The sequence below is a fragment of the Brassica rapa genome, chromosome A10 (genome assembly GCF_000309985.2).
Source record: "Brassica rapa cultivar Chiifu-401-42 chromosome A10, CAAS_Brap_v3.01, whole genome shotgun sequence".
Classification (NCBI taxonomy): Eukaryota; Viridiplantae; Streptophyta; class Magnoliopsida; order Brassicales; family Brassicaceae; genus Brassica; species Brassica rapa.
The window spans coordinates 1,608,406-1,634,138 of record NC_024804.2 but is presented as its reverse complement, the minus strand read 5'-3'; the positions used below and the strand labels follow the sequence as shown (position 1 = coordinate 1,634,138).

The following is a 25,733-nucleotide window of genomic DNA, read 5'->3' as shown; positions in this document are numbered from 1 at the left end:
GGGTCGGTTTGGTGTTTTCTTTTTGATAAGAGAACAGTCTAAATCGGCGGCTGAATCCAAATGACCCATGTGGTTACCTTCCTCCATATATTTAGGTTAAGGTGATGTCTGAGTAAAAGGTTGCAGGGTTCTGTGTGGGAACATGAATAACTGTTTTAAGAGGATGGGAACCAGACATTTACACAGTTGGGGGAAGTTAGCTTTTAATGTTTTTCTGTTTGGATCAGAGAATGAAGGAACCATAGTTTCTAGCCTTTATTCACTCACTCATTCATCACCACAGTTCACAAATACAAACTTCAACGGTTTACTTTTTGTCCTTTTGTTTGTTAATTCTATGTTCTGCTGGTTCAATGGGTTTGCCTGCAGAGTCTCAGACCTCAAATGAAACTTGATATTCATAAATGTATGGTCTCTTTGCACCAGAGTTTTAAAGAAAAATAAAGGCAGAGGCTTTGTCCATATACAGAGAATGTAAATTTTTTGTCTTTGATATTTGGTGGAAATAAAGTTACACTGGCATCTTAAATTATTTTGAAGTGCAATTTGACAAATGAAAAACTTAAATAATCTTTAGAGATATATTTATTACATATTGCATATTTTGGATCTGAATCCGTTTCAGATGTATATGTGTAATCGTTTTAAATTATACTAGGTGGACCGTCCGCACGCATGTGCGGGCATTAACATTAATATTAAATTGATATTATATTTACAACTATATAATACTTATGTTACATGTATATGGCTAATATAAAAGATTCGATGTTACATATTGATATTTATACTATGTTCATATGAACAAAAAATTCATTAGAATGTTTAGAAAACGATCACATTTAATTGAGAAAAAATAAATATTTCACGCATAACCCCAATAAAAAAAATCAGCCATGAAATATAAAAGAGAGATTTGAATTACCTGAGATTTATTATCATTGGTTTCATTGCAACAGCAGAGATGATTTACGGTTTCCTTCTCTAAGCTTTGAGTCAGAAAAGAGGTAATTCTAACCAAAATATTTAAAGATGTAAACAATCCCCAAAAGATAACAAATTATATAATTGATAGGACAACATCAATGAGTTTCAAAGTTTTTAAAAAGCTTTGAGATTACCTTTGGCTCTCAGACGTACCGAAGAGGATCACGCACAATAAATAAATTGCACTTGATTAGCATACATATCTTATACTATATTCTCGATAAGTGATTTAACTTTATAAAAAAAAGAATTACCTTTTTCGAAAAGGATGATCAGTTCCTGGATAAACATAGTCGTCTCTTTTTGTTAGTTGAATCACTACTGATGCAAAAATATAGATAGAGATAAAACACGGAGAGGAAGAGAACAAAAATGAACGGAGAAGAAGAATCCCCCATAAAATTACCAGTAATGGTGTTCCCGTCTATGAGTTACTTATTGATTATCATACACCTGCGCAAGATCACAAAAGTAGAATTTAAATTATAACGATCAAAAACATTTGAAAACTTAAGAGATAGATGCGTGAAACTAATGGGGTGGCGCGATATTTATATAGCAAATTAGTTTAAGATTCTAAATGATCTAGTTTTCAAGAGAAGCTATGAGATATAATATCCTCTAATAAATTTTAATTCAGCTATGAGATATAATATCTTCTAATAATTTTTTTAAACTATTATGATTATAATATATACATAATTTTGGTAACTCAATCTTGTTATATATATATATATATATATTTAAATATTAAATACATAATATTAGGAAAGAAAATATCTCGTCAGTTGATTGCAACTCGTTTTGATAAAACAAATCCCACAATAAGGATTTAAATAATAGATAATAAGAAAAAATAAGAAATTTTAACGTTAAACCCCTCAATTAAGTTTGTTTTGGGAAAAACCCCCAAACTAAGTATTTAACGAAAAACCCCTTAATCTAACTTTATTTAATGAATTAAACTCTGATAGGTAATAATTACTATTACTACCAATAAATCTTTAGTTTAGGGGTTTCTACGATAAGTAAACATAGTTGAGAAATTTTACCATTGAAATGAAAAAAATTCAAAATATTATAATAGGAGGATAAATTTTCAAAATAAATTTTATAAATTAATGTATAAGCTTCTATAAGTAACATAAAACCTCTTATAATAATTTAAAACGTCTTATTTTTATAAATGTATTTATAATTTTATAAATGTATTTATAATTTTATAAATGTATTTATAACTTTATAAATGATTTATAAAGCATGCTTTTAATTATTAGACATTAATAGTTATTATGATACTTTATATACAAATATAATTCTTTCTATACGAATATAAAATCATTATATCAATTCTAATAAACACTTTTGTGTATTATTTTATGTAATTTATAAATATATAAAAAATTGATCGCATTATTACTCTTTCATAGTTTCAACAATTAGTTACCATAAATAATTATTTCTAATATTATGTAGATTATTTGGAAAGTGGTATTTTAATTATCATTTCCTTTTAGATATAATTATAATAAATAAAATTAAAAATCATCGGTCAATCAAATTATAATAATTTGAAGAGTTCATTTATGATCAACACGTAATAAAAAATAACTTATGTGACTTCTAAATCAATATATAGTAGGATTTATATTTTTATAAATAATTTATAACATTATATAAATAATTTTAAAATTCTGATAAATTTATTCTGTAACCAACGATAAATAATTTAAAAATCATATTAATAAACATGTTTGGATTTTGTAATATTTAAAATAGTTATTAAATAATTATATTCGAATACAATTCATCAAGTAGAATATAAAACTATTATAATTATCTTATATAAAAATTTGTTCATTATTTTATAGTTTATAAATATTAAAAGTAATAAAATATAACATTATAATCTTTCTATAATTTTGAGATTTAGTTGCCATAAATTGTTATTTATAATATTTACTTATAATATTCTTTAGATTATATGGCTAGTGATGTTAAATATTTTTAGACTTACCTTAATTTTTAGATCTATTTTAAATAAATAAAAATTAAAAAAAAATCGACCAATCAAATTATAACAATTTTTTTGAAACTTCACCTATAAGCGATACGTTATCAGAAATCACTAAAGTGACTTCTCTTTTAATGTATAGAGAGATCTGTATATCATATATAATTCTATTTTTCATTGATAGTTTCCTTTCCCGTATGATAAATGATCCTCTAATGGTAGATATATGTTTTTTTGTTTTTTTTTTCCCTTGTTATCAGATCACTTGCATCGCTATTGGATTTTGCATATCCTACATAAATCCATAAATGCATGTTTTGTTCCCTGGGATATGAGTAATCATGTTATTTTGTATTAATGGTCCAAGATAATCATGTGTAATCAATCATTTGTCAAATTAAATCATTACAAAATTAGTATAATGATTCCTAAAACACCTAAATAACAGCTCTTAACGTATGAGAGTATTCTTCCAATAATGAAACAGCATGATCTTAGTTGTTTCATTCTTTTTTCTTCCTTCTTTTGCTCAATCAATTAAAAAAATCATCAAGATAAAAAATAACAAAATAACATTTGTCATATTAGATTAAGCAAAACTTTTACAGAGTTCAAAATCTAAAATGAAGAAGAAACATAATACACAAAAACAAGAAAACAAAGCACTCTCAAAAACAAAATAATAAAATCAGAATACATATATATAAAAAGCCACATCTTCCTTAAACACAAAGAAAAAAACCCAACTATATTTTATTTTTCACACTTTTTGTTTTTGGGTTTCTTCTTCTGGGGGAGAGGGCTTAATTATCTCTTTGATCTTTTTTTTTTGTTCACATTCATCCAAATACTAATTTACCATTCTCCATTTTTGTATATTTTTTTCTTGCCCTAATATATTTTTTTATTTCCCAAACTAGAAATGTGAGATACATCGACGATGACGAGCTGCAGCAGTTTTCTTCTGTTGCTTAGATTCTTCTTTCCACCTGTTTGCAATATCGTGAGCCACACTCATTGCGTCCAGCGACGCGCCGAACAATCCTTTTCTCGTGAACCCGACCGCATACAATCCCGCCTCTCCTTTCCACCCGTTTGGAAACGGGTTTTTCGGTATCCCATCATCGGAAAAGAAGTCATTGTCCTGCAAAATATAATTCAAAGCGACTTCAATTAGTACCACGATCTTCTATATCCTTTTCAATGAAAATCTAATAAATGTAACGTTTCTCTCGATATTTTCTAAGATAATTTGCATTTATTGCTCACATTCAAAACACATTTTGAGTCGGGTTTTCACTAAACTCGGACCGGGTCGGGTGGGTATTCATGTTTTTTCCTTCCGACATTATTAAATGTTATAAAATTTAAGATCTTTAAAGAAACAACGAAAGATGTTGTCTAGATTATTACCTTAAGCCATGAAGGGACGTTGCTTCTGTAACCAGTAGCTAGAATAACGGAATCAATATCAAGAACACGTCCATCGACTAGCTCGACCATTCCTCGACCGAACTTTATGATCCCCGGGACGATCTTGATCTTTCCCGCTCTGATCTTTGGTAGTGCTCCGATGTCAAGAACCGGTGTTTTACCTTCTTTGTTCTTCAGCTCCAACGGTCCGATTGTCGGTCTTTTCAGACCGTATTTGTCGGTATTCCCCAACACTATCCTAGCTAGTAGGAGCAGTGTCTTGTCCGCGAGCCATACCGGCATCCACTTCATCATTGTGACTCCTAGCTCGAACGTGGACTTCCCAAGAATCTCCCTTGGTAGCACATGAACCTGATAAATCAAGAAGGAAACAAAACAGAGTATTAGACAAGATGCTCTGTTTTTGAAAACAGAGTAGCAAGCAAAACTCTGTTTTTGAAAACAGAGTAGAAAAAACTCTGTTTTTGTTATAAAGACTGAGACTTTGGAACTTACGGAGCTGCGAACGACCATTGATGGGTTTGCTCCATGGTTGTAGAGATCGAGAGAGACTTCCATTCCTGAGTTTCCGCATCCAACGACCAAAACTTTCTTCCCTTGGTACCTTCCACCGGACTTGTAGTCTCCGGCGTGAAGAACATCTCCGCCGAAGTCCTCAAGACCTTCAAAATCCGGCACAACTTTCTCAGCATTCTCACCAGTAGCCACCACAAGCCACCTGCAGATATACTCAAACTCGCAAGAACCGAGCTGCCCGCTCTTAGAAATGGTCTTGACCCTCCACAGCCCGAACGTCTCGTCGTATTTCGCTGACTGGACCGTCTCGTTGTACTTAGGATTGATGTCGAAGTGCGTTGCGTACTCCTCAAGGTACTGAATGAACTGAAACTTGGTAGGGTACTCCGGGTAGTCCTCAGGGAAGGGGAAGTTTGGTAGCTGGCAAAACTGTTTGGGGAGATGGAGTTTGAGACGATCGTATGTTCTGTTTTGCCACAGAGATGCGATACAGTTGGCTCGCTCGAGGATTATAAACGGCACTCCTTCGCGTTTCAAGCCCGCGGCTACGGCTAAGCCCGATGGGCCGGCTCCGACGATGACGGGACCGTTGACCCAAATGCAGCGTCGGGAGAAAATGTTGCTGTCAGGGATGAAGGTTTGGAACATGCTCGAGATGTTGAGAGACTTCTTGTTATTGTTTCTGTGCATCTTGAAACAGAGTTTAGGAAGTTACTTCTGTCTTGTTCTGAGTAACAAAAGCAAATGAATGTGTGACAAAAGAAATATTCAGATTCTGGAGAGCTTTCTAGGACAAGATGATGGAAGGTTTAGTGTATATAAGTGTAAAGTGTGTGCCTTTTGTTGGATTGGAGAAGATGTATAAATAGAGAAGAAGACTTGAAGCAAATTGGTGTTTATAAAAATAGTAATAATTTATTTTTATTTCAAAATGATTAATGTTATTTAATTCTCTAATAATAAGCTTGCACCCCCACTATTATTTGTTAATTTTTCTCTCATATGTTATACTTATTGCTATTAGTTTAATCCTTGTCCAACAAATGCAATAATTAATGACAAGAAAAGTGGTTCAATATTTTTGCAACCTCTTTCCTTGCATGTCATATACGAATTACGTATACTAGATGGAGCTCCTTCAATTACTAAGAGAAGTGGTCATATGTTTAAATTTTTCTGGTTTTATCAAAATGTTTTCGATCTAGCTAACGTGAACATCCTCATTCATCACTAATATATATTACAACCTATTTAAATTGCTGTTAGTGAAAAAAGAAGTCCGTAGCGTATTGAGAGGGGAGAGACATGAATTTGGATATACACTTGAGAAGGGAAAGAAAACAAGATAATTAAGTTTGATGTCAGGTTGCTACCAACGTGGGAATCAAGTAAGGGAAAAAAGAGAGATACAAACATATATGTTACTTGTATGATCGATTCTAATGAAGAGACATGACAACGCATTTCGCTACATGATCATGTATACGTAAAAACATGAAAGGTCCATCGGGGTTCTTTTTGCTCCTCTTTGGTCCTTTTCTAGGGGAAAATAGATAACTGTGATTTTTTCTTTAAAAATATCGCAGTTGTCACTTAAAAACTATTCATCAAAACAAAAACTTGTTCACGTACAAATTTATATCAGTACTTTTATTAATATACCTATTTTAGATATAACTTTATTTTTATTGTACATCAATATTTATTTCCAGAATACATATTCTTGTGGATTATTAATTTGGTAATTTACACCTACCAAAAAAAAATTAATTTGGTAATTTACTAAGTAATTCGTTATCTTTCTACATAAAAAGATTTTTGGCACGTTTTTCAGTTCTGACAACTTAACATTAATAGAGGTAAGTTCTTATAAACTATTTTAACTGATGAAGTGATACAAGTATGATTATTCACAGTGGTTCAATATGTTAAATATATAGGTTTACATAACAAATGTAGTACAAATAGATAAAATTGATCATAGAAAATACTAGTATTGATGACAAAAGATAGTAGTATTTTGTAAACTTTTCATAATGTATGAAATATAAAAATTCAAACGACAAAATATTTTTTTCCCTACCCCTTCATTCTATATATGTATCTTATAGTCTTGATCTTGTAAAGATTTCTTTTATTTGGAACACTTCTCCCATAAATGATTTTTTTTTCGGAGTAATCTATAGAGGATGATATATGGAGATAAATAGTTTGTAGTCCAGTCGTAGATACAATTTAAGTTTAAAATTGTTTGTTTTTAAAATTAAAAAAAAAATCATCTTTTCTTTCAAAAGATAAAACTTAGAATTCTGCGAAGCTGTGGAATTTGAGGCAACGTGGTTAAACCTCCATCAAGAGTGACTACACATCCCACAGACTTCCCAAGTCCACAGAATAATAGATTAATTTCATAGAAAAAATAAAAAAATGAAATGGATCTCACCCCAAACATATACATATACATATATTATTATGTATGTTTATAAAATAAAATAACAATAGTTTGTGGCTTTTCATTGACCTAGGGTTAATGGATATCGTCGCCACATCAAAGATTATCTTGTGTTCATTAAAAGAAAGTATACTATTGGTTTCAAATGATGGTAAAACTAGTAGTAACATTTAACGACAATATGTGTGTTTTGGTTTCTATTATTTCTCTGTTAGAACTTTGAATCAAAATGAAATTCGGATTAGTATAGTTTTGGCTGTATCTAAACGCATGAATCCTACTTCAATGGATTTTATATTTTACTTCGTTTACAGTGATTATTCTGATATATAACAAAAAGATCCTTTTTTTTTGGCAACTTACTTGACAGAATACTTACACCTCGAGAGCGATTAACGAGTAATTATGCATATTGCATAATCGAGTTTTAGATAATAAGGTTATGATGATAGGTACTGATACTAGATTACTAGATTATACATAGTTCTATAGCTTTTTCAATGTATGTATCTATCTAGTATGGTTAGTCATAGATTTGAAATTGTTTGTAAATAATATATATATATATATGTCCTAATGATGGTTGGTTAGGACTTGAATGTATATCACCGAGTGAGATGATTGAACTAACGGTTTAAACCAAAACGCCAAATCATTTGTATATTGTTACACATATTATTAGGGAAAACTCGAATATTATAAAAGGAATAATAAGCCGTTACACCCATTTATTAGACCTTCGTATTAACATACTTGAGAAAAGAATCTAGAAACTCTGAATTTTAAATAGATTTATAGTATATTTGTAGTTTTCCGTCTTTTTTTGTTGTGTGTGGTGAAGTGAAACTGTTATCAAGATCCAATGAACCTATCTATTCTTATAAGTATATAATTTGGTTGTTAAGACATTCATTGGAATGTTGCATATTTCCAAATTAAACGTACAAATTTATTGAAATAAGCAACAAGCATGAACGTTCGAACAAATTGACTTTATTTGTATACGAATGGATAGATAATTCAGAAAAATTATTGGAAGATGTTAACTTTTTCTTAACTGAGAGAACATGACGCGATTGCTCATTCGCCCATTAGTGATTCGAACTTAGAGTGCCAATGGGAATTAAGCTGTAAGATTTTATACAAATCAACTACCGATGGTGATAAATAGGAATAATTTAAGTTAGTACCATACTATATATAAAACTATTTTGTTAGAACAACAACATTCCTGAGACCTTTGTCTGCAATTTCATACTGTTGTTTGATAAGACAATTTGTTACAGTCAGAATCTACAAAACTAGTAAATTTATTGATACAAAATATAATTGTTTTAAAAATTAATATTACCTAATCAATAATCTGTTACTTTACACAATTCATTTGATTTTTTGGGGTCTCTTATATTTATATTCCTATTTATATCATGAATTATATGCTAAGCAAGATATCTTTGAAATGCACCAATCTAGAGGAGAACCAACATGCGCTTGCTTTGGCAGGGAATTTAGTTTATTTAGCTTCGTCATATACAATCGGATGATAGACAGAATTTTTTTCTTTTTGAATTATGATAAACGGAACTGATCAATAGAAGTTCTCGAGAAAATTCGGATGTTCTTACCTTTAGTTTCACCGACCATTTGTACAGAATATATCATAACTCGTTTACCAAAGTCATATCGCTACTTGATATGTTGAAAAAGCACATTTATCAAAAAGCACATTTCGTTGTAACTATCTCGTAATATGTAACTGTATCTAATTACACGTTAGAATGATTCATAGAATCTAATTAACATACGTACGGGATCCTGATAATATCATGTTTATGATTTTTAGTCCACGAAGTGAATTGTAGAAATTGGCAATACATACCAAAGTTTATGTTGTGACAGGCGTATATAAATTACAAAGTCAGAAAACAATAATAAAAGTGATTGATCTCTCAGTATAAAAATAATTGTACGTACTGTAACTTTTATTAAATGATGATTTCATTTACACAAACACTATATATTATTTAATGATTACATTTACATGTATACATGTATGGATAATGGTACGTAGTTGCTGAATGTTTCTTTAAATAAACACTATCTTTTTCATTTTAATATCTATACACTATCTTTTTGGTTAATCTGATGCAGAGAATCAAAACTGAAGGCGTGTTCGATTCTCGTTGATTGAGAAATTAGAAAGTGAAAACTAAAAAGATTTAGGGAACTGATCACATTACCATACTCCCAGACTTGGGTAATGGTGTGTTCTCGTTTCCTAGAAACCTCGAGAATTAACATTAATGCACCGATAACAGTGGTGAATGTAGAATCCTTTTTTATGGGGCACTTGCCACCTTCTTGGCTAATCTAGGTTCGCCACTGACGGAGATATACATTTTAAAAAAAAATATTCATATGGAGTGATGGTTTAAATTTACTATCATGTTTAGTGTACTGTTCTAGTTTACTGCGTGCATATGTGATATACGTGCATGCTTTTGTTCCACATGTTACATATATCATGTGTGCCATGATCCGTTAGCTTCAGTTGGATGGTAGTTCATAACATAATGATGAATAAATCAAATTTAACGTCAAAAGTATAGCTATTTCATCATAATTCAGGACGCTACAAACAGTTGAATTCAGACGTACAAGTACATATAGTTTATAGTGGACAATAAAATATTCTCGAGTGGGCGAATATTGGATTTTGCTTGTGTTTTATTCGAAAATAATAATTAAGAGAAATATTTATAAGGAATACGATTGGGAAGCAGAATATGTGTATATCATCACATGGAAACATGGAAAATGGAATAACAAACTCCTCTAAGCTAATCAAAAAATTCTCTCTTAAAAAACTCATTTGACTTTGTGATCTTGCGTTTGACCAACCCATATTTGCTTCTCATCTTCTCAAGATAGTAACCAACTAACTAGTATTACGCGCGGCACATGAATAATATAATATTTCAATATTTTTTTCAGCTATAATACAATTTACGAATACAAAACTAGAGGTGAGACCAATATAATTGGTTTTATATGAGTATCAGTAACTTTTCTTAGTTATATTTGTGTAAGTTTGTTAAGTATGCTCTTCTATTATTTTTCAAAATTTGTTGCATTTTAAATTGACTAAAAAGTATTTTTCGAAAGAATAAATTGGCTCAAATTAGGATACAATATTTTTATTTATAGATTTTATCAATTTATGAACACTTAATGTATATAGTTTGTACAAACAATTAACTAAATGAATACCAAGTGGGCTAAATAAAATTAAACTGACATGACATTATGACACTATCAGCCAAATTTTGGTCAAATCTTTTGGTGGGTATATATGTAATGCCAATCATTTCTAGCATCTGAAAATTATTTCGTAAGACAATAAACAATAAATTTATATTTTCGTAAACTAAGATAACATTTCCTTTCTTCCAATAAGTGTCATTATTGCCAGAGAATCTCGCAAAGAAAAAAGTCATTACACATAATACGAGAGAAAAGGACAAATTATTGATATTGTAAAATTGCCAAAATATTTTCTGTTTTTTTAGAACAAATATTTCCTCTTGTTTATACAAACACATTCTTTCTATTTTCATTAATCAGATTCGATCGGTAGAGTCAGCTGCTTAATCATGTGACTTAATAAAAAACAAGTATAACTGATTATTAGGGACCCAAAATCCCATGTTACAATTTTAAATCTAGCCTAAAAGCCTACCTAATTTCATGCCGTCTATGTATTGTATTATTACCTTTTCTTGTACATTTTACGAATAGAGTTGAATGTATAGTGGCAACATGAAAATATTCCAACATTTATTTCCCTTAACTGTAATCTGTAATCTGTGGATTACTGCTTGTTTGACCAACTTATATGTTATTGAAGTCACGGGACGTTGACATCTCGAAGTTAGGCGCATACAGGGGGCAACTCACTTAGAACCACAATTATGACAATCATCAGGAGGTACGTAATGATCTACTATCATATATACCTTAGAATCGATAAATAGTTACAGCAAGATGTATAATTAGTTCATCTTATTTGTAGGCACTCAAATGTAATTTTTTCTTGGTAATTATTAATCGATTGGAAATGGTGTATGAAACGTACGCTGATGGAGTTCGCGTAACCACATAAATATAACTTCCAAATAGATTTTACTAACATAATGGTATATATACTAAATTTAAAAATAGCAATATACACAGGCATATTTAATTGAAATCGTCTATGAAATATTTATCTCATTGGCAATGAAATCAATTGCGCTTAAAATATTTCTCTTAAAATATTTCTATTTCTCCAAACACTATCTATTTTTCTTAAAATATTTCTCTTAAAATCCATCATTTTTCTTTTAATATTTCTTTTAAAATAATATAATAACTAGATATCGATCCGCGCAACCGTGCGGGTTTTTTTCATTTATTTTTATATAAACATTTTGTTTTCAATTCTAAATTAGTATATATTATAATATATATGTGTTTATCAATTTTTAAAACATAACAAATTTACGGTTTGTTTTTTTCATTGAATAGATTGTTTCAAACTTTCACATGTATTTGTATCTTCTTCTATATATATATATTTGGATTATTATTTCATTATTAAAATCATAACTATATATATAAAGATTAGTAAAATATTATTTTATTGTCATATTTAAAGATATTGTAACATTTCACTAGTTTAGAAAGTTTTTTAAAAATTAAAATTTTCGCTTCATAGATTTATTTATCGAGTAAATAATTAAACATTTAGTTTTTGTTTAATTTTATAATAAACTATATAGTTTTAAATTTATTTTCATCGGTTTAAGGTAGTAAAGATTCATCATTGTTAGATAATATGATTTTTGTTACTTAAAAAAAATCTATATAATTTTAAAAATTAACATTGAAAATTATTTAAATAATTAACATATGGAGGTATAGTATTACAACATTAAATTATATCTATTTAATTTATACTATCTATAAATCCAATGCATCATATCTTGTTTAAAATTGTTTAAATCTAATTATTAATAGCCCAATAAAAATTTCTTGTAGGCCCAAAATTTTAATGATAAGATTAGAGATTAAATGTAACATAACTTTCTAAGAATATATCCATTAGGTTCATTTTTTAAAAAATCACACATGAATCAAAATTGTAACTTCTGTTTTAATATATAAGATATATATGTTAAGAGAAAATGATAGATTTCGATCTATGAAAGAAAATATTAAACTGGTGGTACAAGATGAAAAAGAATATGATGGATTACTAAAATGCCAATGGAAGAAAGAGAGGGGAAAGAAGAAAGAGATGCAACTAACTCCATAACTGTAATAACTGAAGGGGTATGGAACTATAATAAATGATTTGAGTCAAATGGTTCCCTCAAAAAAAGAAATAAGAAGAGAAAAGTGTGATAGTGAAAGATGGGAAGGTCCATGTGATCACATGTTTCTCTGAATACCATCAACCTCAGGTGTCTTCTTCACCTTTGGTGAACTCTTTTTTTTTTGGCAAAAAAAACTTTTTTTTTGGTCTACTGTAGAACTTAGATTAAATCAAGGGAACTAGTTATTAGTCTGAGATTTTTGAGTTTCAAGCGTCATGCACATCGAATCACACATAATATGCGGCATGTGGTAGCTAACATATTAATAAACTTACAAGCCATTTTTTCAAAAGAGACTAATAATCGTTACAAAAATAAATCACAATATGATGAATCAAATTAAGAATAAATATAGCATCATAATAGAATAAATAAATTTTAAAAGGAATGATGATAATTTGGGCAAAGCAAAAGCAAAAGTAAAATGAAATGTTATTTATAATTTATACATTATTTACTAAAGTCGAATATACTTTTAAAACAATATTTGTATACATATTACCATTTACAACCAAAATCTCGGAATGAAAAAAATACAATTTCCCCGTTTTTCTTTTACAATATTTTATGTAGGTAAACAGCGGATTATACATAAGTTACTGATGAAAGTTTATAGGTTTTTGGTTAATATTCATACCACCTAGAGCCCTAGAAAACAAAAACGAATAGGATTAAGAGTGAGCTTTTCTATTGTGTATTTGTGCTCAAGTGGTATGAATATGAGCACAACTAATTAATACAAAGTCTAATACTACTACTAATAATTATGTACAACATGGATGGAAGTAGCCAAGTATAGCAAAGATAAGGTGCTTAACACTTTAATTGTCTCGGGTTTAAATGCTTAGGACTTAGGAGGACGTGTAAATGCTTTATTTAAACCGTCTTCCAAAATTCTTGCAGATGTACATTGCATCTTTCTTTCAGCGTCTTATTTTAACATATAGTTCAGACCTACTTGAATTTTATGACTCAGTATTATTATTATTTTTGCTTCAGTAGGTGTCTATTACTAAAAGAAAAAGTTTATACATGGTTGTCCATTTTTATCGTTTCTTTATTTTAAACTAGGGTCGGCCCGCCCTACGGGCGGGATGATAATTTGAAAATAATATAAATAGTTTTTTTTTTTTTTTTTTTTTTTTTTTTGCTAACCGAGTATCCTGGCCCCACCGAGGTGGTCCAGACTAGAGACCGAAGTGAGCAAGGACGCTGCCAGGGCGTCACCATGTGGCTCACCGTGTAACGGTCTTCGGTCTCGGATGCTGCAGCCCATATGTAAATTCCGCAGTGGCCAAGGCTCGAACCCAGGGAATAATATAAATAGTTACAGTAAATATTTGATATAAATCGTTATATCTTAAAATATACATATTAGTTAAATTTTGTACATGTTATTGTATTTGAAGACTAAATATACCATACTGTCTTGATAAGTAGTTTTTATTTATTTATTTTTTAATGGTACCATCACATCATTTTTGGTAATTTTCTGGAGTTGGATGAATTTAAAGAATCTAGTGAGGAAAGAAACGAACATGTAATTATAGATTAAGTAAATATATGAGTAAAATTTATTAACAGGTCGGTTAATTGTTAGTCAGGTAAACCAAAAATAATAATACTAAAGTATTATATCTCAAACATGCTCGGCAGGTTAAATTTGAAATAAACCAATCAACGATGCACTGATAGTGACAAACAGTCAAATGCTTTGTCGGGTTTAAATTTTAGATTTATATATATTATATATTTTGCTTATATTTTACTCTTAAGTAGGTAATTATGCCGTCGTTGTGGAAGTTATTATCATATAATAACTTATGTGGTGCATCTAATATTCAGTAATATCTTGTAAGTTTTGATTGAGATGTAAGAATAAATTGTAGGAAAAATCTTAGGGGTTTTTTATCTTTTTTTTTAGTATATGTTGTTTTGACTTGAAAAATAATTATAAACTAATAAGCTGTTAAATTCTCATTGAAATTTAGTGAATGATGTTTAGATATTTATAACAAAATACAAATGATTACAAAAATGTACGGAAAATAGTTTACAACTAAATATAACCATGTTAAACTAAATAATTATTCAAAATTTGATTTAATAGCTTCACTGTAGATTTAATATCAATTGTTAACTACTACAACGATCACCTTTTTAATTTTTTTTATCAATATATATATTGCTTCCATCAGAATATACGAATGACTATTTTTACTTTCATGGAAAAACTAAATTTTTCTATAAATATCATTTTTACATATTATTAGTTTTTATGAAATTCTTGTTTTTCATCATCCATATTCCAAGAATGAAGATATGAGACATTATAGATATTAGATACTAAGCGCTGGTAATATATATTTGTGTATCGCTGGTATATGAATTCTCCTATTGACTCCCATTAAAGGGATAAATACATGTTAATCAACATCTTATATTGTAGAATCAAAATAGATTATTAAAAATAAATCAAATAATGTTTTGTTAAAAATAATAATTAAGATTTGGGTTTTGGTATCTAAAATATGGGATTTTAAGCAATTTCTCGTTAAATTATGATATCTTTTCTAATGTATTTTCATTTTTATTAAAACTCTTAGAATAGTCTGTATATATATTTTTTAAAAAAATTGTCAGAATATTTTCAAAAGCTTCATATGGTTGTTTGCTGTAAGTTCTGAACATAAAACTCTTTTTTTTTCTTTTGGAATACAAAATTATTTTTACCTTCGCCTACAATTTGTGTTATTATAAAATATTTATAATTTTGAAATAAAAAAATGAGTAAAGCACTAAAAATAGGAATGTAGTTTGGTCTTCTTATTTGTCGTATTTAACTTGACCTCTTATCTATTTTGGTAAAGAACCTCTTATATATGTTTTTTTTAGCAACCTTTTTTATATTACAATTTTCCTTTTAAAGTTTTAGTAATATCACTGGAATAAGTGTTATTAGCACACTAATTTTCCTGCATTGTTTTGAATAAGTTTTTCAGTGGATATGTTATATAATTCGAATGGGTTTTAGATTTCTGTATAACATGAGACTGATGATTGTGATTACCATTTTTTTATCGAATTTAAGTGCTCAATAATTGTCTGAACACACTTCTTTATTCATCTTGTATAGAAAGACAGACAAATATGGTATTAATATAAATATTATTCATCAAAGTTTCATTATCAATAAAACTTAGATCACCTCTGTTTATTAAATTATACGAATGACACACAAATGATGGGAACAAATTGTCTTCTTCCTTTATCCTTGTCACTCTTGTTTCATCTGGTGTTTCTCTATGACCTCCAAACTTCGCATCTGTCATAGAAGAACACGTGTATTCATTAACAAACGATGAATCTAAGAAATAGGCCAGTGGCTCACCATGATATATATCAGTCAACATGAATGCATGCAACTATTAATCCAAGGAGCGGGTCTGTGATAGACACCACAAAATTTGCAACAGAAAATGCTATTACCTCATTCACATTCATAATCTAAAATGTATGACATCAACTTTAATTTCACCCTCACTGCAAGTGTGCTCACTTGAGTCTTTGTAAATCCCTCCAGCAAACTTCTATGATGTTGCTGCACCCTCACACAATCTATTTAAAATACCATTAGCTGATGTAGATTTTTAATAGAAGAAGTTTTCATGATTTTGGAAGAAGAAACTAAACTCGGATGGGGAAAATATGACCTTAAAAATTGAGAAATTCATGCTTTCCAGATGTGAAGGTAGAATAGTAGCTCACCAAAATTGTGACATAACGTAGACATCATGCTGAAACCTTTTCAAATATATAATTGTACACAAATTAGTTATCAGGTGCTAAGTGACTGAGAGAATGAAGAGCAACAAAAAAAAAAATGATTCCATGTAACTTATTTTCCGAGGCCAACCGTTTGGTATTTTCATTCACATTCATAATCTCATATGCATTCGCTTGGTGGAGGAGGATCACACAAAATGTTTGTTTTGCTTTAACCATGCCTCTGTCTCAGGATCTAAATTGTATGACAAGCATATTACTGTACAAACAGTTACTAAAAGGAAAAGATTTGAGGAATAAACATAGTATACCTCTAGGATATCCAGAACCAAAATTTACGTTTATGTTTTCTCCAGTTTTCTCTACCAACCATTCTCTCAAAGCTCTATCTCTTGTTTTCATCAAAATGGTAAGCAACCACCTCCTTTAGAAGAATAACCTCTACGATCTATTGTGGCAGTGATCTGAGCAACAAAAGCTCCCAAATCCAAAGTAACTGCACTGTCTGTCTCTATGTGTCGCTCCAGAGCAGCCACATAAAGAGGTGGTAGTCCTCCATCTGATGCTCTGTTTATCACCTAGTGAAGAACACTGCACACACTTAAAAGACGTCTTCAGTTAATCATGTCAACTGAAGCAATAAGTTTTATCTCTTTCAAAACACTGTTAAACTTTTTCGATCAATTTCAAAAAAAAAGTTTACTGCGTTGTTTTGACTGAGAAGATGGTTTCAAGGAAATGCAGGCTAACCTTTTTATACTTGAAGATACACCGCCTTGCCTAAGAGAATCTCGAATTGAATGATAGATCGTGGTTGATGGATTTAAAAAGGGGTTAACGCGATGAATCTGTAACCGGAGGCGTTTTGGATTGTTAAAACGAAGATCAAACGACGCGATCAAACTCTGGAACGGCGGAGAAGAAAGAGTGGCATGAACCGTAAAATCCGAAAGAGGCCTAGGGTTGAGAGTAAAGTTCATAAAGCCCATATACAAAACAAACCACACGTACATATTTCGTTTAATGAAACGCAAAACTTTAACTTACCTGGACACGTGTCGCAAGCACAGAAATCGATTTTCCGACGTGGAGCCCTCAGGAGAGATACAAACCTTCTTTTATATATAAAGATGCTTCGATATTATACTTACAGGAAATTCACCCTAAAAGTTGACCCAAAAAGAAAATAATAATAACATAATTCTATGAAAGTCTGCACATGCATCAATCTCATGTAATCTGCAAGACACCGGTTTGTAACCGGTTTGATCGTTAAGATCATGATTATCCACAGAAACCCTTATGTATTTCTTAACCATTATTTAATTATATAAATGTACCTAAATGGATTTAAGAACTCTAGCTAAGAAACTATGCGATTTTGTATCTCTAATGATAGTTTTTAATTTAGAGTTTAAAAAAAAAAATTACTAATGACATTCAGAGCTACTTAAATTTTATGTTATTATAACATGGCTGACCATTCGAGATAGACTCTCCACAGGTCATCGTACAAGTATTTGGAGACAACCACAGTGCTGTGTTTTTTGCGGGGAGCCGGATGAGACAAGAGATCATTTATTTTTGCTTGTCCCTATACCTTTATGACATGGCTGAGTTGGTAGGGAATCTGTTTGGAAGGGAGCCTGACCCAGACTGGGACACAACTCTGTCTCGCCTGCTCATGGGTTCGTTTGATCGTCACACGGCTGGATGATAAAATTACTAGATTAATGAGTTTTGAATTAGAATATATTAACCTTGGACTATATTAGATTGACATATACCATGGACTAACCTAATTACCTAGCAGACAGTCATAATCTAATACTAAAACAAGCTAACTCTAACCAGCATTCACTAACTACAACCTAACTCTAACCATCATTCATCACACACATTCATCACAATCAACTACTATCCATACGAAAGCAATAAAGAAACAAGCAAGGCAATTGAATCAACTGAAGAGCAGTGCAGTGTACGTACCATCACTACTAGCATTAGCAACTAGCTTGACAAGACTGGCACCCACGTTCTTGACTTTAGGATCACCCCAACTTTGCTCCATCACAACATTACGTCCCTGCAAAGATGAAAGTGTGACGATCAAACGAACCCATGAGCAGGCGAGACAGAGTTGTGTCCCAGTCTGGGTCAGGCTCCCTTCCAAACAGATTCCCTACCACCTCAGCCATGTCATAAAGATATAGGGACAAGCAAAAATAATTGATCTCTTGTCTCATCCGGCTCCCCGCAGAAAACACAGCACTGTGGTTGTCCCCAAATACTTGTACGATGACCTGTGGAGAGTCTATCTCAAATGGTCAGCCATGTTATGAAAGCATAGCGAGGGATCCCTTGCGAAAACCATACCAGCTTACTCCAATTCACTCTATCTCTCAGCTGTCTGATCTGATTCCAAGTGTCAGAGGAGACAAATTTCGAGACATAATCATCAACTCCTCGATCGCTTCCATAGCACCACATCACGACCATCAGTAAGACATATGTTTGAAGCTTCAATCTCGGCGATCATAGAACAAAGAAAAGGATCCCTACACCTGTGAAACCTCCACGCTCCCTCACGAAATCCATCCTTAATCTTCATATCTCTTCTGATACCCAACCTCTGTGTACCAATCTCACCAGCAAATTCAATCAGCCTTCCCCTAGGATGCCAGACGTCTGTCCAGAACCGCACTGTACTGATATCTAAGGTATTTTTCCAACATTGTTTTGCTAAATATACACAAAAAGGAAAAAAAATTCTCAAAATAACATTAATTATTATTTTTATTAAAGAATTGTTTTTAATTTGATTTTTATTTTATTGATTGGTTTAAGATTTTATATTTAAGGGGTAAGGTTATTAGATAAAGTGTTTAGATTTTGAAGTAATTTAATCAGTTTACTATTAAACTAGGTGTTTCGCCCGCACGTGCGGGCATAGAGATTTATAACTACTTATTAATACATGTATTACTAATTAAAAAATATTTTTAAATTGTTATTTATGTTTTCATTGAAAATTCTTATGTATTAGAAATTTTTAAAATTCCTTTGTGCACTATATTCATTTTTAATAAATAAGATATAAATCTTAGAGATCACTTGATATTCTCTTTCAATTATATAAAAAATAATAATTTTACTTAATATTTAGTTATGTATTTTCTGTTTTTAAACTTTTAACCATTTTATTAAAATATATATTTTTGCATAACAACACAATATTGTTCCAAAAAAGGATAACAACACAATATATATAAGAATTATCTTTTTATTTTAAATATATTTCTAAGTTATGGATAATTTTTATTTTTATTAATTGTAAACACTTATCTAATCAAATAAACACTAAATTCGTTTTTTATTTTATCTAATTTATTTAATTTATTTATTAAGGGTATAAATGATATTAACTGTGCTAACTTTTAATTTTTAACTTTTAATATAAATAAAAATTCGTTTTTGGTTATATTTATAACTGAAAATATGTTTTAAGATAACAACACAATGTAAAAATTATCTTTTTGAAAAAAAAATATTATTATTAAAAATTCGTTTTTAATTATATTTATAACTGAAAAATATGTTTTAAGATAACAACACAATGTAAAAATTATCTTTTTGAAAAAAAAATAATATTATAAATAAAAATTCGTTTTTGATTATATAGTTAATTATAGATAAATTCATTAAGGGTAGTATAGATATTAACCGCTCTAACTTTTAACGTGAGAACTCCGTTGCTAAAATTTACTTCGCAAATAATAGTATATATATATAGATTAAAATTATTTTGGGAAATTTTCTCTTTGTTTGTTATTTTATCATATTACTTTTTTTCTATCTAAGTGATTTGCCAATTAATTTACCATCAAATATCTGATTTATTTATCATAAAAATTTCACATGGTTAACTCATAATTAATAACCAATATATTAATACATATACAGTTTGGAACACAAGCTAGGTTTAACGCAAGTGTCTCACCGTCACCGCCATGGAATCACTGCACCAGAAGGATCATCAAACCATTCTTACACGATTCTCAAAATACTCGGAACAGATTCCAGATGATCTCATTACCGAGATACTCTTGAGATTACCGTCGAGATCTATAGCGAGATTCCGTTGCGTATGCAAGTTATGGGCTTCCACAATCAGCCGTCAAGATTTTACAAAGTCCTTCCGGGCGAGATCTTCTTCTCGACCGCAGATCTTGTTCGCCTGCGGAAAGAATAATCTCAAGTTGTTCTTGTCTTCCTCACCTCAGCCTCATCAAAATACAGATGTGAACTCGTCTTCTATAGCTGCCAGCTATCATATGAATTTGCCGTGTGGACGTTTCTATACATTAGGACATATCGGTTCTTTGGTCTATGTTAGAGAAGGTATGTCTTTGTGGAAGATATGTAACCCTAGTACTGGACAATGCTTTACTTTACCAGAAGTGAAGATACATAGTTGGATAAGAACATTTTTTGGGTATGATCCGATTGAGAAACAAGTCAAGGTATTGACAATAACAGGAGAACATGGAGAAGATAACCATCAAGTTCTGACATTAGAAACTGATAAAATGTCTTGGAGAACGATTGAATATGACACACCTCATTCTCCTATATCTGCTGGTGTATGCATCAATGGTGTTTTGTACTACAGAGCTTATGAGCATTCCTTGCCCGACCCTTGTATGATGATCGTGTGCTTTGACGTAAGATCTGAGAAGTACAGCTTTATTAGAGTTAGGGAAAGTTCCCTTGGAGCAATGGAACCTGAAACGACAACTCTGATAAACTACAACGGTCAACTGGCTTCACTTGAGATGCAAAGAAGTTTTTCTGAAGCAAGTACAAGTTTTGACTTGTGGGTTCCACAAGACTCCGGAAAAGAAGAATGGTCGAAACATACTTACAAGTTTCCCATGTATACACGACACGTTATACTTTATTGTAGGTACAAATGAAATTGTGTTAATTCCGAGAAAAGTATCCGACCCTTTTTATGTTTTTTACTACAATCTCGAGAGGAAAACTAGCAGAAGTGTTGAAATCCGAGGAATGAAAGAGGTTAAGGGTAAGAAACTTTTCGCTTATGTAGATCATATAGAGGACTTGAAGCTTATGTAAGTGTTTGTATTTATTTTGTCTTATCATAAGGACTGTGACTGAGGCCTGATCTTTCTAGTGGTTCTATATATTTTTTTTTTTTAATATTAGTTATCTTCGGGTTGTCTTTGATGTTTCCTCTTGTTCAATGGTTCATACACTATGGAGCTAAACAATCTCATTATTAGTCGAAGCATCCTCTGTCAAACTCTCTTCATTCAGCATGCTTATTACCCCCTGGCTTTCGTCTATTTTCTTCTCTAATGAACCTACTAGCTAGTGCCTAAGAAGTAGTAGTTCTATTCATCAGATTAAGGGGACTGGTAATCTGAACATATTTAGCTGAGCATGTTTGATCCATTTGGGTTTATTTTGGTCGAGCTGCATCTGCAGCCTTCTCAGCTGAAATATTGCTCACAATCTCGTAATCATATACCTAAAAACCAAAACTGGATCTAAACCGCTATACAAAAAAACCTGAACCGGATTTGTAAGCTTAGTACTTTGAAATTTGGATATGAATCGAACTGAAATCCGAACTAAGATCTAAAGATATCCGAAATTAATTAAATATGTTAATGTTTTTATATATGTTAAGATATTTTATAATATTATAAAAAATTAGTTTGCTTTATTTGTTACTTTGAATAATCTTTAGTTAGTTTAGATAATTTAACTAATTTTTCATTAGATTTAAGAATAATTTATATTTTTTGAATTTTTAATCAAAATTTCGGGTTTAAAATAAATATTTTTTGGCGATTTTAGACTTTGGTTTACAATCCGATTCAAACCGAATCCAGAAGAAACCGAACCGCATCCAACCTGATATTTAATAAAACCCGAAATGGAATTTACGATCAAAGTACCGAAAATCAAAATTAACCTCGACAGTTCGAACGCCAGGCCTAAGACCATCTCCAATGTATTTTGCTATTTTCACCTCTAAAATAGAGAAACTCTATTATAGAGGTGATATATGCTCCAATGTATTTCTCTATAATAGCAATCTCCATGTAACATCCCGAGTTGTGATATGTGAAAAGGCTTAAGAGAATTGATTTGACTACCTATGTCACCAAAGTTGACTTACCTTTTCCGGAACACATCCTGAAAGAACTCCAGAGTTAAGCGTGCTTGAGCTGGAGTAGTGGAAGGATGGGTGACCTATCGGGAAGTGATTCACGATAGCGTGCGAGTGAGGCCAAAGCATGGGAAAAGGTCGGGTGGTGATTGCAGGGTCAGTAAACAATGATTTCGAGGAAAAAATAGAGGTGGGTTGGAGTAATTTCACCTCTAAATGTTATTATAGAGGTGAAAATACTCATTGGAAATGTATGAAACGTTCTTCAACTTCTCGTTAGAGGGCCTATCGTTTTATCCTAATGGGCCTATCGTTTTATCCTAATGGGCTACATTTTAAGAAGACTAATAATGATTTCACAAACCCCATTTCCGCCTCCGGCTTCCGACTCCGATGGCGGGTTTCAGTTCTCTAATTCCTAAAACGCCTCTCAAACGCGCCGTTGCTAGAGCAACCGGAAACCTAGCGGCGCCGTTAGCTACTGTTTCTTCCTCACGAAACCTCTTCACCGGAGGAGGACGAGGATGTAATGGTTTTAGTATAGGCTGATGAATTTCGTTTTGAATTTAAATAGCACTGAGTTTTTCATCGTGATTCTGTTAATGAGTTCGAACTTGGATCTGATTTGTTTAAATCTTATAATATGAACGTTCGGTATCTCTGTAGCATGATTTAAAAAAAAACTTGGTGAATTCTATTTAATAAGAAAGTTAATTGTTGTAGGTGAGCAAGGAGTGTTTTCTCATTTCAATGGAATAAGGTATAATAATGCTTGGATTGCGTTAATTAGCAAATGATTTATTTCAGATTGGCTCTGATGATGATGCTTTTACCATTCATTTTTTTCCAGTAATCATCACATAGCCATTCGTACAAGTCCATTTCATCATCTTCTTGAGGTAATAAGTTTTTTTTTTTTTTTTTTGGTCTTACACTAGTAGTCGTCATAGAAGCGTATAAATTAACCGCATGTCTGGTGTTTATTTTAGATTTCTATTTGTATACATCTCATTGTGCTATTTCTCAGGCCAATCAAACAAACAAGCCTGCTTTTTCAAGGGTCCAATCGATGAGCTATCAGTTTGTGGCTGATTCCCATTCATCTCATAGACGTTCTCTGGAGACTGAGGTGATTATAGACTACACTGGAGATTTTGTTTTGTTGCCCCTAGTCTTAGAGTGAGCTTTTCTTTTCAGACAGGTCTTATAGATATTCAACTACATATAATATAAGCTAACCCACGTGCATAATATAGTCTTAGAGTGGCCTGTAGCTCTCAGTTGATTCGTATAGTCAAATACAGAGCTGACATTTTCTAATGATCAAAATAATTTCTTTGATCCATGTACTTTTGGTTAGCAATTTCCTGAGAATTGGGCCTCTCATTGTTTGTTCTTACGTTACTTTGGGCTCTGCATTTTTCATCTTGATGTAGGATGATGAGCAAGATGTTGCGGATTCATCAAAGGAGGAAAACGCTGAAACCCCTAGGAAGCATCAAACTGGGGAGAACATACCCAAGAAGGATAAAATAAAGTTTCTTGTGAATACTGTAAGCAACAAAAAAAAGAAGTTTAAATTCTTCAGATGTGCCTTTTACTAATGGTTCGTCAGTGATGGTTACTTGTTTGTATTGTCATTGGCTTATCTGTACAAACTGCAGCTGCTTGATATCGAAGATAACAAAGAGGCTGTCTATGGAGCTCTGGATGCTTGGGTTGCTTGGGAACGCAATTTCCCCATTGCTTCCCTCAAAAGAGTAATAGCTATTCTTGAAAAGGAACATCAATGGCATCGAATGGTTCAGGTATGTGTCACCCAAAAGCATCTCCCTTCTTTTCTCCTATTTGAGACTCATGAACCGTGAATAATCAAACACCGAAGTACATATCCTCTATTTTAATGGCTTGTAGGTAATAAAGTGGATCCTAAGCAAGGGACAAGGGAACACGATGGGGACATATGGACAGTTGATACGGGCCTTAGATATGGACCGTAGAGCAGAAGAGGCGCATGCAATCTGGCGTAAGAAAATAGGGAATGATCTGCATTCCGTGCCTTGGCAATTATGCTTACAAATGACTCGCATATATTTCAGGAACAACATGTTACAAGAACTTGTTAAGGTTTGTTATTCTTTTCCTTCGTTCTTATGCTAATTTGCAAATATCTTCTTGGCTTAGTTCCTCATCACTGACTCAACACTAAATTGCTAATCGATACTGAACTGACCTAGTAAAGGTATTATGTCCTTGTTTCTATTTCGTGCTGACCTTGAACCTGTGTTGTGTTGTGGGTTATGAAGCTGTTTAAGGATCTGGAGAGTTATGACCGCAAACCTACGGATAAAAAGATTGTGCAGTCAGTGGCGGACGCTTACGAGCTTTTAGGAATGCTTGAGGAGAAAGAAAGAGTATTGACCAAGTATAGCAATCTGTTTCTCGGTACAGCGTCAGATGATAAATCAAGCAGATCTTCAAGGAGGAAGAAGAAGAAACCAGGTAGGTGATAGATAGATGATGAATATCCTCCAACCATCTAAAACCATTGATATTTTCTTACTAAGTGGTTAGTTTTTTTATTTATTTCAGGAGTGATGGATCCTGAAGCAACCACAGAGGATGCAGCAGAAGATGAGTTACAAGTAGGGATCAAAGAGAATGTGGAGAACCACCAAGAATCAGAAGAAGCTGCAACTGAGAAACGATCCGAAAATGAAGCATAAGTTGTGTACTCACTAGTATTATAGTAGTGTTGTATCAACTCAACCAGAACATATTTTTGCCTATAAACGAAACATAAATTCTCTTCACCAGAATTTAATCAAAAACATTAGTTTCAGAATTTCCGGTTAATGATCGGTTCGGTTGAGGCATTTTACCTTCAGGCTCAATCTCCTAGAAAGGAATAAAAGAAATCGGTTC

The 25,733-nt window shown here is 31.6% G+C and overlaps 2 protein-coding genes, 1 long non-coding RNA gene and 1 pseudogene across 13 annotated transcripts; 2 read left to right on the top strand and 2 right to left on the bottom strand.

Moving 5' to 3' along the window:
- Positions 1 to 3,182: 3,182 nt before the first annotated feature.
- Positions 3,183 to 11,913, bottom strand: LOC103844236 (probable indole-3-pyruvate monooxygenase YUCCA3). 2 transcript variants are annotated; one of them, XM_009121025.3, is made up of 3 exons: positions 4,931 to 11,913; positions 4,415 to 4,786; positions 3,183 to 4,145 (listed from the first exon to the last, which is right to left on the bottom strand). In XM_009121025.3, exons 1-3 carry the CDS (start codon positions 5,639 to 5,641, stop codon positions 3,918 to 3,920), a joined length of 1,311 nt encoding a protein of 436 aa, XP_009119273.1. In that variant the 5' UTR covers positions 5,642 to 11,913; the 3' UTR covers positions 3,183 to 3,917. The 2 variants fall into 2 exon arrangements, with proteins under 2 accessions (XP_009119273.1, XP_033138316.1); XM_033282425.1 differs by having other exon boundaries at positions 4,415 to 11,913.
- Positions 11,914 to 14,133: 2,220 nt separating this feature from the next.
- On the bottom strand, positions 14,134 to 20,075 carry LOC103844237. 8 transcript variants are annotated; one of them, XR_001956714.2, is made up of 7 exons: positions 17,654 to 20,075; positions 17,357 to 17,563; positions 16,918 to 17,197; positions 16,737 to 16,841; positions 16,534 to 16,624; positions 16,310 to 16,438; positions 14,134 to 16,145 (listed from the first exon to the last, which is right to left on the bottom strand). It is a non-coding gene; the product is annotated as an uncharacterized LOC103844237 (long non-coding RNA). The 8 variants fall into 8 exon arrangements; XR_004452668.1 differs by having other exon boundaries at positions 16,737 to 17,197; XR_004452669.1 differs by having other exon boundaries at positions 16,310 to 16,624.
- Positions 20,076 to 20,244: 169 nt separating this feature from the next.
- On the top strand, positions 20,245 to 22,270 carry LOC103844238 (annotated as a pseudogene).
- Positions 22,271 to 23,142: 872 nt separating this feature from the next.
- On the top strand, positions 23,143 to 25,664 carry LOC103844239 (pentatricopeptide repeat-containing protein At4g21190). Of its 3 annotated transcripts, none has more exons than XM_033282445.1 (9): positions 23,143 to 23,334; positions 23,532 to 23,568; positions 23,659 to 23,707; positions 23,836 to 23,937; positions 24,245 to 24,361; positions 24,473 to 24,616; positions 24,723 to 24,935; positions 25,115 to 25,310; positions 25,395 to 25,664. In XM_033282445.1, exons 1-9 carry the CDS (start codon positions 23,202 to 23,204, stop codon positions 25,532 to 25,534), a joined length of 1,131 nt encoding a protein of 376 aa, XP_033138336.1. In that variant the 5' UTR covers positions 23,143 to 23,201; the 3' UTR covers positions 25,535 to 25,664. The 3 variants fall into 3 exon arrangements, with proteins under 3 accessions (XP_033138336.1, XP_033138335.1, XP_009119275.1); XM_033282444.1 differs by having other exon boundaries at positions 23,150 to 23,340; XM_009121027.3 differs by having other exon boundaries at positions 23,150 to 23,340; positions 25,401 to 25,653.
- Positions 25,665 to 25,733: the final 69 nt, after the last annotated feature.

Bases quoted from the DNA above. Each gene is read 5' to 3' on its own strand.
- LOC103844239 (XM_033282444.1), top strand. From the start codon at position 23,202: ATGGCGGGTTTCAGTTCTCTAATTCCTAAAACGCCTCTCAAACGCGCC. The intron at 23,341-23,531 runs GTTTTAGTATAG...TAATTGTTGTAG, and splicing joins AGGAGGACGAGGATGTAATG to GTGAGCAAGGAGTGTTTTCT. The intron at 24,936-25,114 runs GTTTGTTATTCT...TGGGTTATGAAG, and splicing joins TGTTACAAGAACTTGTTAAG to CTGTTTAAGGATCTGGAGAG.
- LOC103844236 (XM_033282425.1), bottom strand. From the start codon at position 5,641: ATGCACAGAAACAATAACAAGAAGTCTCTCAACATCTCGAGCATGTTC. The intron at 4,146-4,414 runs GTAATAATCTAG...TATATTTTGCAG, and splicing joins ACGTCCCTTCATGGCTTAAG to GACAATGACTTCTTTTCCGA.